The sequence below is a fragment of the Tupaia chinensis genome, unplaced genomic scaffold (genome assembly GCF_000334495.1).
Source record: "Tupaia chinensis unplaced genomic scaffold, TupChi_1.0 Scaffold000272_1, whole genome shotgun sequence".
NCBI lineage: Eukaryota > Metazoa > Chordata > Mammalia > Scandentia > Tupaiidae > Tupaia > Tupaia belangeri.
Window position 1 is genome coordinate 695,952 of NW_006159754.1, and position 12,281 is coordinate 708,232.

The 12,281-nt window shown below is 44.9% G+C and overlaps 1 protein-coding gene across 1 annotated transcript in view; it reads right to left on the reverse strand.

Annotated features, from left to right (window-relative positions):
* WWTR1 (WW domain containing transcription regulator 1) overlaps positions 1–12,281 on the reverse strand; it is a 159,458-nt gene that overhangs the window by 144,731 nt on the left and 2,446 nt on the right. The window contains exon 3 of the mRNA XM_014588273.1: positions 12,163–12,279. Coding sequence (XP_014443759.1) covers positions 12,163–12,279 — 117 coding nt within the window. The remainder of the gene's footprint in view (positions 1–12,162; positions 12,280–12,281) is intronic.

Here is a 12,281-nt window from a genome sequence, read left to right on the forward strand (position 1 = left end):
TTTTTGCTATGAGGCATGTGTGCTCACTGGAGAGACAGAGAGAGACAGAAAGTAAGAAATCCCCCTCCAGGGGGGATGGCTACACCACAATCCCTTCTCCTATAATCTCCTCTCAGGATTTTCGGCACACACACACACATGCCTAGAGTGAGTTTTAAGCCACCAGGTCTGGACTTGAACCAGATCTGGTTCAAGGTGGTCAGCCATGTGGGAGTGGGCACCTTAACCACCAAGCCACCTGTTGGCCCCTTCCAGACTCAAATTTTAAGTCAGGATAAAATGTTTAGTCCCAAATTGGAAAGGAGCAATATTGGCCTCATGCTCTGGTCAGATAAAGCCAAGATTGGTTAAGTCTCAAAATTAAGGGGTGAGGAGGTTGGCATTTCCTAGCAAAAGGTCAGTGTACCCAGCCTGGCTGAGATTGCAAACATTCATTGAGACACATAGTCATTCACTTATCTTTAACTCATGTCAAGCCCAGCCCTTCTTGGCCTCAAAAACATACACTCAGGCCAGCCCCTATGGTCTGGTGATTAAAGAAGCCTGGCCCCTTGGGGCCAATAGATGGCATGGTGGTTAAGGGCGCTGGACTGCCCTGTGGCCGACTGCAGTTCAAGTCTTGGACCTGGCAACCTGCTTTCTCTCTCTCTCTCTCTCTCTCTCACACACACACACACACACACTGTCCCACTCTGGTCAAATTAAAATAAACAAATGAATAAATAAAAAATAATTATTTAATTAATAAAAAAAGAAGAAGAAGACTGGTCCCATATTGCCAGATATCAGAGCAGCTGGAATCTCAGACCCACTCACTGGCTTGAATGTGTATCCCAAATCCCAACAGGAGGGAGAAATGGAGAACGGATTGTGGCGTGACCATGCCCCATCAGGGGCCCTTTCTACGTCTCCCTCTCTCTAGCAAGCGCAAGTGCCCTCTAGCAAATTAACAACAAAAAAAGCACCTTCAACATCTGCCTCTGCACCTGTCCTCCCACCCCCTCTTTAGTTCAACCACCGTTCTAGAAACTTCTCTGAACCCCATCCTCCATTCATCTTCCTCGCCACTGCATTTGGTATCTGGAGCTCTGATTCTAAACTTCAACCCGAGGGGCGCAGACATGATCGAATTTCAGTCCTGAGCATGGCAGACTCTTCTGAGGAACCTCAGTGTGTGAGCTTATAATACAGATGGCTAAAAGAAAATGCTACAGGATGCTTTCCTTAGCAAGCACCTACTAAGTGCCACTGTGCTCAGGCAATACAATGACTTTATGCAGGACAAACGTTCCTGTCTTCATAGACTTGCAACGCAGTAAGACAGACAAACAATGAAAAAGTAATCTGGGGGGACCAGCAGATGGCATAGTGGTGACATCACCAGATGCCCACGTAGTTGACTGTGGTTCAAGTCCCAGATCTGGTGGCTTAAAAACTCACGCCAGATGCATGTGCATGCATGCCCAAGATCCTGAGAGGAGAATGCAGGAGGAAGGATTGCAGCACAGCCATCTCTCCCTGGGGGGAGATTTCTTGCTTCTGTCTCTCTGTGTCTCTCCAGCGAGCACACATGCCCTGTAGCAAAAATCTCGAAAGAAATTAAGAAAAAGAAAAAGTAAACTGGGAGTGGGATTATGGCTGGGGAGACTTGGGAGGCTGTGGGAGAAGTATCAAGAGCCACTAGAGTGTGTCAGGGGAAACCACCTGGAGGAGTCGGCATCTAAGCGGATGCCTAAGCTGATGCCTGAAGGTGGGAGAGGAGTTAATCAGGCAAAAAAAAAAAAGGCAGAGAAATAGTGTTCCAGGCACAGGTAACAGCTTGTGCCGAGTTCCTGGGCAGGGAATTTGCCGGAGGGGAGGGGTGGAGGGGTGGACAGGGTAGCCAATGGGAGAAACAGGCAGACGTTCAGTCTGGCTGCGTTTTCAGAACTGTAACCACGCTAAGGACGACTGACTAGGGCACGCCTCACGCACCGCCGTGGAGAGCAGCTGCTCCAGGCTCGGCACGCACAGGTTGGAACCAGCTACCTAGCCTGGTTCTGTGCATGTTCCCCTTCTCTCCCCAGACCTGCCAGCTACACGTTTTCCCCTCAGGCACACGTGTATACAGGGCTAGCATGCAGGAGAGGGAGCTCGCTGTGTTTTAGTTGTAGATTAGCCAAGATGGCTAAGAGATCTTTAGACTGCACCAATAGGCCTTGGTAGCTCAGAGCACCCATCACGCTCTAAGCCAGCAGTAATAGAGGGGACGAACTGAACAGGGTGCTTACTGTGCCAGGCCCGGCCCTAAGCACGTTCCGTGTGCACCTTTGTCTCACCTCATCCCCTGGAAGCACTGAGCATGGGGCTACCATCCTGTCCTTTCTCATCATCTGCTTTGCCCAGTCGGGACACTCAGTGAAGGCAAACACGCAGACACAAGCTCCCGAAAAGAACACGCTGAAGGCAAGCTATAGGATCTAGCAGGTGTCCCAACCTGCTTCTTATCCTCAGGCGACTTTCAGGAAGACTTATAAATTTTTGGGGGGAGATTTTTTTTTTGTTATAGGGCGCGTGCGCTTGCCAGAAAGACAGAGAGAGACAGAGAGACAGAAAGCGAAAAATCACCCCCCAGAACCGCAATCCCTTCTCCTCCATTCTCCTCTTGGGATCTTGGGCACACACGCACACGCACCCAGCGTGAGTTTAAGCCACCGGGTCCGGGACTCAAACTGCAGTCGACTACATGGGAGTTCAGCGACATAGCCATTACGCTAACTGCTGGCCCCCAGGGAGACGTCTTGGTACAGATTTTAGCAATTACTGTGTCCAGTGTATTTCTGAAGAAAATAACCCAAAATAAAGAAAATGCAAGCAGCTCCCAAAGAACACACATTTAGTGACAAAAAGGAAGGATTCAGATACAGATACTCCTCACTTGACAACCCACTTCTGTTCCTGACTAGGTTGTTAAGCTTCTTAGTCAATAATAAATGCGGTGCTTAAAGGCAGATGGATTCTTGTGGTATGTCCTGTCACCACAGGGTACACATTTTATTTATATGTGTGTGTGTGTGTGTATGGTGTGTAATGTAATTCTATCTATACAAAAAGTATATATTAGATAAGTGACAGAAAGTGACAGGACACACCAAAACACAGTACTCTAAATCTGGCACACTCGTTTTTCTTTATTATTAATACTATTATGAGTGCATAACAAAGTACAAATTTATAAACAAAATTATGTATTGCATGACTGCAAATGTTTCATGTAGTGAACACTAACCAATCGCTGAAAAAGAAAAGAGACAAAAAATCAAGAAGGGGATCCCCGAGACTCATACAGACAGAGAAATGGGATTCCCCGCACTGGAGAACTGGTCTTAAGTTGGAGTGGCTGTTATGCAAGCAGGTCGTTAAACGAGGCGTGGCTAACAAAACCAGGGCTACAAGATTCTCTCCCATTTGCCCAAAATGGCCACTTCACCTTTGTTGGCTTCTTGGCTTGCTTTCTTTCTCCAGCATTTTTAAATGACATACACAGCCCCCAAAGTCTTAAAAAGAAATATGTTTATTGTAGGACTTAATTTCTCCAGAAAGGTAGGAATTAGATCATAAGAATCATCCATACCCTCAGAATAACCACTATAAGCATATTTTTTTGAGAGAGAGAGGTTTTTGCTACAAGGGACGTGTGTACGCCAGAGAGACAAAGAGAGAAAGCAAGAAGTCACCCCCCATGGGGGATGGCCATGCCACAATACATACTCATAAGCACACACGCCTGGTGTGAGTTTTAAGTTGCCGGGCCCAAGACTCAAACCATGGTCAACTATGTGGGAGTCCAGTGATGTAACCATTACACCATCTGCTGGTCCCTATAAGCATTTTTTCAGTTGCCAGAGGGTGTGTGCACCTGCCAGAGAGAAGAAGCATAGAGACACAGAGAGAAAGGGAGAGAGTGGGGAAGCACACCGTACTGGGGTGTGTCACGCTACAACCCCTTCTCTGTTTCTCCATCCTGTCAGGATCTGGGGCACCCACACACTTAGGCCCAGCATTTTTTTCAAGGCCCTAGAGCTGGGATTCAAACTGCAGTCGGCCATGTCGGATCCGTGTTCCTTAACCTCAGCCCATGGGGCTGGCCCCACTGTAAACATTTGGTGTGCATCCTTATATCACAAACACATACACGGTTTCTAAAATAAAACTTAAATTACGGGCCATCACACTGGACTATAATTGTGGCTTTTCTTATCTATATCCTACTCATCTGTTTAGGTGCATTCTTATCTGGGCATTCCTAGTATCTTGTACATGGTAAACATTGCTAATTGGCTACTAAATAAAAAACGAGATGAAAATACAATACATATACACAAGGAACACTGAAAAGAAAAACTGAAATTTGCTTCTAACATGAAATTCTCAACTGTAAAAAGAATAGTAAAAGTCACAGAAAGGCTTCCCAAAGTGTGGTCTGGAGAACATTCCTGATATAATAGATGACAGTTAAAATAAATATGTTCAAAAATCAAATAAGTTTGTAAAATGTTGGCTTAAACAAAAACAAACTATTTTTTTCTAACAGGGGACTCAGGCATCTTTAACATGTATACTGCGATTCTCCAAAAGAGAGATAAAGCATGCAACATATCCCAAACCTACCAGTTCAGGAACACTTTTTCACAAAGCATCTGAACGGGTTACAATTCCGAAGAACACACTTTGAAAAACACTGCTTCACCCATATTTCAAAGGGTGAAAACATTCCTGTTTCTCCACAGGCCAGCAGAAGGTCCATCCCCTCAGAATTTGTTCCCCAGTAGTAAGCTAACTACTTCAATCATCACTTTTCCGAATCAGCCTTTTGGGGGCCAGCAGGTGGCATGGTGGTTAAGGGTACTGGACTCCCACATGACCAACTGTGGTTTAAGTCCCAGACCTGGAGGCTTGCTTTCTCACTTTCCCTCTGTCTCTCTCTGGTCAAATTAAATAATAATAATAAGTTAAATAAAATAATTTGAAAAAAAAATCACCCCTTTAAGAACAAGCTGTCCTCAGCCAGCCCTGCTGGTGCAGGCTTTAGAGCATGATACTAGATGTGGGAGGGCCTGAGTTCAGACCCTGGGTCAACCAGAACGTGCGAGGCTCACAGCATGTGATCGTGGCTGGATGGAAGGTCTGTTGGGAGGCATGGTAGATTCCAGAATGGTGACAAACTGTCTCTAATACCTGTCAGTCTCTCTTTGTCCTTCTCATATGAAAAATAAATAAATAAACTTGGGGCGGCAGGGAGGACAACCACCCCAGATTGGAAGATTCCTTTCCTTCCCGGAGCCCTCTCCTGCAGTTAGATATTTAATTGAGGAAGGAAGGGGAGAAAGGAAATAAGTTTCAAGACTGTAATTCCTACAAGACTTAACTCGATTTGTCAACAAAATGAGACTCAACGTTGCCTCGACCCTCTACCACAGTTTATTTCCCATCTATTTCCATGATGACGAGGGTGATGCGAAACAACCTGGCTGTTTTTCTTCTGGAAACTACTAACATAATCTAAGCCTGTCAGCAAGTCCTCGCCAAAGTACCCGATCCTGATGTCAGAGATTCGACCACCCGCCTTCCCTGCCACATCTGTGTTCACTATACAATCCTACACAATATGTGCATTTATTGGTGATAGAAATCTTGATAATAAAATACAAATGGATGCTGTAGCCAAACTATGCGTTTCTGGCTTCTTGTTCACCATTTCTATTTCACCAGCAATGACATCTCCAAATGGGATCACCCAGACTCAGGCCAGCAGCACACTCTAATGATCCATCCCTCACTCCAGAGTTCTCTGCTCACTAAGGACAGCAAATGACAGGGCCTAATTACGGGCACATCATTGGCATGAGACAGCATGGCGTAAGATTCTGGAATCATGCAGCTGTCATCCTCTCTCTGTCACTCACCTGCTAAGTGACCCTGGGACAATGACTTAACCTCATTAAGCCTCAGATTCCTCAACAGTAAAATAAGATAATAATATGCACCCGTTCATAGAACCACTGCGAGGGTTAAAAGACAGAATATATGTCAAACCACCTGGGGTTATATAAAAGTTTCCCCACACGTGACTCTCGTGCTAACTCTCTGGGAAACACTGACTCAGCTCCCTGGCTTGTCAGGCGTGGAACAGGTCATCCTCAAATGCCAATTACCTTCCCTCCTCGTTCTCTCCCTCCCTCCATCTTCTCTCCTCTCTCATCCCACACAGGAAAACGACCTCACTAGTAGCTACAAGCCCGATTCCAAAACATAAAAAGGAGACACTGCTCAGAAGAGGGTGGGTGTCCTGCCCACGACACTGCAGTGAAAGGATGCCCATGGGGGGCATCCTTCTTTAGGTTTCTTTAAACAGAAAGATGGACTCGAAGTCATTTATTTACACTGAAAGCTGGTTTTCCAAGTCCAGGTTGTTACTCAGAGCCACAGTTATACCTTGGAGTCAAAAATCACCTTGCCCAATTAATTGCCAAGTTTCCGCATCTGGTTTTAGCTGGGTAGACAGCGTATTCACATCAGGAAAGTGGGAAGGGGAAACGAGAACTAACTTGTACCAAACTGCGTACTAGGTACTATGATGTGCCAGATGCTTTAAATAGGTTTACTTAATCTCATCTTTCCAATCTCCCAGAAATAGGTAGTGCTGTCATCATTTTACAGTCAAGAAAGCAGAGGGAGCAAGCAATCGTTTTTTGAATGAAAAAGGCCCCCACGGAAACAGGTAAATGACATTATTATTCAAAGGTGAACAAAAAACCAAGCCGGAGTCACTTCTTTAAAAAATAAATTAATTAATTAATTTAGAACAACTTTTAAAGTAAGTATGTTAGGATAGAAAAGGATTTTAAAATGAACCTTCCAGAACCATTCCTTACAAAGCACTCAAGCACGTACTACAACCAAATGAGGGCATAAACCAACAAAGACGATGTGGAAAAAACAAACAGCACTTCTAGCCAAGGAGAGAAATCTCAGGATGCCAGCACTTCAGGTCTTGAGAACAATCAATCCAGAATGGCACAGAGAGATGAACGAATCTGGGCAAAAGCTTAGGAAAAGGAGACTTCATAGAACAGATAGCGTTCATGGACTAGTCCTGTAGAGCAATGGTTAAGTACAGTGCGTTGGGAGATGAATCCACGTGGTTGACCAAAGTCTGAATCCCAGTGCCAGTGATTTATAAAACACCTTGGGTGCATGGGATTATCCAAATCCTGACAGGATGGAAAATAGATTACAGTGTGATCACACCCCATTGTGGGGTGCTTTTTCATCCCTGCCCCAAATATGCCCACCAGCAAACTTAAAAAAAAAATTTTTTTTAAATAATATGATAAACCAGTAGTTAGCGTAATAGTTACATTGCTGGACTTCCATGTAGTCGACTGCAATTTGAGTCCCAGACCCGGCGGCTTAAAACTCATGCCAGGCACCTGTGCATTTGTGCCTAAAACCCCAAGAGGATGAAGGAGAAGGGATTGTGGCATGGCTATCCCCCCAAGGGGTGATTTCTCACTCTCTGTCTCTCTGATGAGCTTACGGACCCTAAATCAAATATCTCTTTTAAAAATAAAAAATAAGGGGGTCAGCAGGTGGTGTGGTGGTTAGGGGCGCTTGACTCCTACATGGCCGACGATGGTTCAAGCCCTGGACTTGGTAGCTTTCTTTTTCACTTTATCTCACTCTCTCTCTTTCTCTGTCCCTCTCTTGTCAAATTGAAATAAATAAAGTTAAATTTTAAAAATTATTTTAAACAAGTTAAGTAAATAAAATTAAAAATATTAAGGTGTGAGAATGAAAGCCTACAGATTTTTGAGATCATAATAAAGGCAAATAATGTATAAGCACACTAAAAGCAATCCAAATAATAAAAGAAAATATTTTTTAAAAATCATGACCCAAACATAAACTAAATGGTGATACAAATTTAAACAATTACTGAAGAATGAGAAGGAAAAACTCCATTTGATTTTGGTGCTGGATGTAGCCTCTTTTGATTGGCCCAGGAGTCCTGACATCAACTCCAATGGGCAAGTCTAAAACTTAAAAGATGCCCTCTGTGAGTGTGAGGAGGTGAAGGAAACCATTGTTTTTCAACAAAAGTCCTTCTGTGCTACTGGAGTTATTACCAACTCCGTAAATGACTTTGACAAAAATAATTCCCTAGCGCACATTTCAGAAAAGGCAAAACACTAAAGTAATGACTAAAAATGAGGAGTGGAAGTCAAGTGTCAGAGTGGGAACTGTACTTAAGAGTAGGATAAAGTCTTTTTTCCTTAAATAATGATGTTATGCAAGCATATTTGTAGAATCAAGATGGACAATTCTGGGGCCAGCCGAAGTCATAGCAGTTATGTCACTGGATTCCCCATAGCTGACAGTGGTTCGAGTCCCAGACCCGGTAGCTTAAAACTCATGCGGGGCGGGACCAGCAGTTGGTATAATGGCTATGTCACTGGCCTCCCATGTAGTCGATCACAGTTCGAGTCCAGGACCCAGTGGCTTAAACTCACATCGGGCGCATGTGCATGCGTGCCCAAGATCCCGAGAGGAAAATGGAGGAGAGGGGATTGCAGCCATCCTCCCGCGGAGGGGGGGGTTATTTCTCGCTTTCTGTCTCTCTGTCTCTCTCTGTCTTTCTGGTGAGCACATGCGCCCTATAGCAAAAACCTCTCAAAAAATTCTCACACAGGTCAAGTGTGCATGTGTGCCTAAGACCCCAGGAGGAGAATGAAGAGAAAAGATTGTGGTGTGGCCATCCTCCATGGAGGGAAATTTCTCACCTTCCCTCTCACTGTCTCTGTCTCTACCTCTCTCCAGCAAGTGCATGCACCCTAAGGCAAAACCCCTAAAAAAACAATGTAAGAAAAAAAAAAAGGATGGACAATTCCACTGAAGCTACATCATTTTCTTCTTTATAATTCTCCACTTTCTGGTTTATATACAAAAAATACGCACTCTATTTATAAAACTACTAAAAATGTAACGTGATCAGGGTGCCAGGTTGCTAGGATCCTAACACCTACGCACTCCAACCTGCTTTCTGAGCTTTAGAGGACGCAGGAATACACAGCACGGTTCTAACACCTGATCCCCTCGCTACAGGAATACCTGAGCACCACCAGCGAGGTGTGAATGCTCAGAAGAGGTGCCCTGTAGAAGGCAGCAAAAAGTGATTACATTATGCAATACCTAGCACCAATAATACCGGCGAACATGACAAAAGGTTGATTAGAGCTTCTCTGGATCCAGTCTCTGCTTCCCATAAAGTTCATTGTGACATGAGGAAATGGGGGTGGGGGGGTGAGGGAAACAAAAAACTGTTCCTAAGGAGACAGCAAAAGGTCAGAGGTCCAGCCCAGGGTCTACTACTAAATAACCATATGATTTTCCAAAGTCACATGGCCTGCCTTGGTTTGCTAGTCAAAAGCAAAACAAAAACAAAAGCTGACCTTTGCCAATTCTAAAATCTTTTGGTTTATGATTTATAAAGCCCCCAACCCCCGAAAGAGTCAAGAATAAGATTCTTCTGCTAGTCCCATTTCACAGATGATAGGGCAAAGTGATGGGTAGATTTCATGAAAATCACACACATACTCTGTGTGTGTGTGGGGGGGGGAGAGAATCAGAGAGTGGAGGTGTGTTTTTATAAACATAGATTAGAAATCATTTGGGACCAGGGACCAGCAGTTGGCATAATGGCTATGTCACTGGCCTCCCATGTAGTTGACAGCGGTTTGAGTCCTGGGTCGGGTAGCTTAACCTCACACCAGGTGCATGTGTGTGCATGCCCAAGATCCCAAGAGGAGAATGGAGAAGGGATTACAGCGTGGCCATCCCCACGGGGGGTGATTTCTCGCTTTCTGTCTCTCTGTCTTTCGAGCCCTATAGCAAAAACCTCTCAAAAAAAAAAGAAGTTATTTGGGACCAAAAAGGAACTCCTGCTAAAATGTTAAAAATTACTGGGTCTCTTCATTTTTTTCCTTTTCTAATTATTTAATTAATTTTATTTATTCATTCATTTATTTTCATTTGACCAGAGAGAGACAGAGAGAAGGGAAGTGAGAAAGCAAGCCACCAAGTCCAGGACTCAAACCTTGGTCAGCCATGTGGGAATGTCTAGCACCTTAACCATCACGCCACCTGCTGGTCCCCATCTTTATATTTATCACTAAGTCAATTTCAATAAAAGTCACAATAAAACATTCAAATCTTCATTTACACATGTTGTAATATGGTGTTAACAAAAAACAAAAAAAGATATTTTGGCCCTGAATGTTCCATAGAAAGCAATGTCACCCTTTGGAATAATATCACATTTAGAAAAATGTCATGCCGGGACCAGCAGGTGGCGTGGTGGTTAAGTTGCTGGACACTCCCACATGGCTGACCATGGTTCAACTCCTGGACCTGGCAGCTTCCTTTGTCCCTTTCTCTCTCTCTGTCTCTCTCTCTCTGTCTCTCTCTCTCTGGTCAAATGAATAAATAAAATTAAATAAATAATAATTTTAAAAAAAAGAAAACTGTCATGCCATCTCATACTTGGTTTCTGCTAGCCATTTATAAGTCAAAGCACTGATCACATGTCCATCCTAGCACTAGACCAAGAGAAGGCCAACAATGGAATAAGTGATCATCGAGTCTGTCTTTCAGGATCATTATACTAACCAGAATTCCTCCTTGCACGCGATGTCAACAGCTTTAGGATGGGGAAGGAGTAAGAACTGGTCACCAGTATGAGACAAAGAATAGAATAAGCCTCATTCATCACTATAGATTTGTTCTAGGGGGTCCCCTCATAGCTAGCAAAGCATCAAACATGCAGAATCTTCAAAAATTCATGGGAAATGTGTATTTTGCGGAAAAAAAATATGTGTGGTTTTTGGGTTTTTTTTCCCAGCAGTATAAAGTTGCACTTTAATTCTATTTTCTACAAACGTCTGGAAGTCTCACATTGATTCTATTTTTTAATTGCACATCATGTTCTAACATTGTTTTTAAAGGCCACTCCACCAAAGAAATATATGGGCTTTCACATGAACTCCAGGTCCTCCGACGAGGAGGTTCCCTGGTTGGCAGTGAGCGCCAGCCAAGTGCAGGCAATTCTGGACCAAGTGATCCAGCTGGCAGGACTGCCACCTAGACCGAGATAGCCTGACCCCTGATGACCTGCCGTGCATTCAAGTTCCAGCTTGGCTTCTCCTCCAAAACGAAATGAATTATCTTAGGGTACCACAATGGAAACCTCCTTCCCTGGTGTTTGAGAATCTGTCTTTCTGTACAGTCTAATTCGAAAATTTGAATCTAATGCAAAAATTCATGACGTCAAAAAGCTGGGACAATGGGAGGGGAATAAGTGAAAAGGCAGACTCGTGGTCTGACGGTATTTTAGGTTACCAAGGGCTACACAATAAAACTCCTGACCCAGTTTCCACACAACTGATTCGTCCAGCCCACAACGACTTCACCACGCAGTTGCTAATTACATCACCTCGCAGTGTGGCTCTGACGTCACCCAGCTGGGAGCAGGAGGCGCCTACCAGGCACTGCTTGGGTTTTCCAGCTTGCCTTTCCCAAGAAGCTAGAGACCGCACACAACCTACACTACCAAGTCCCTTTCCTCCCAAGCCTCACAACTTTTCTCTTTTGGGGTACTGGGTGCGGGTAATCGCACTCCAGGTATTGGTCAGATTGCTGGTGGCGAAGGAAAAGTTGCAGTCCCCCATGGACCTGGCTCTGAACAGTCTGACTTGGGGTGGTCAGGAAAGGGGCTCTGGGTCTGCACTCGAGTGTCCGTTTCAATTCTCCAGATGCAGAGCCAAGCCACCTATGTCTTTCAGGCATCCCCTTCCTCCAACCCAGCATTTTCTAGGAGCGTCTTAAATCTTTCAGGACTTCGAGTACCTTGGATGAACCTCGCCAGACTCCTCTGCTCCTGTTCGCTTGCAATTCCAACACAGGGACCCTCCCTAAATAGTGAATACTTCCAGATCTGTGGGGAAGCAGTGGAGGGACACACACTCATCCCTCTCTCACACAAACACACACATACACAACGTCCACGAACACACGAGCACCCTGGGCGTCGTGACCCTGTGCCCCGTCTGCTCCAGGCTGACTTACTTGAGGAAGTACCTCTGCCCAGTGGCCGTGAAGGTCATCTCCCAGCCCGGGGGCAGCGGCAGCTCGTCGGTCACGTCGTAGGACTGCTGCCGGAGGTGCGCGTGCTGCTGCGCGGGGCT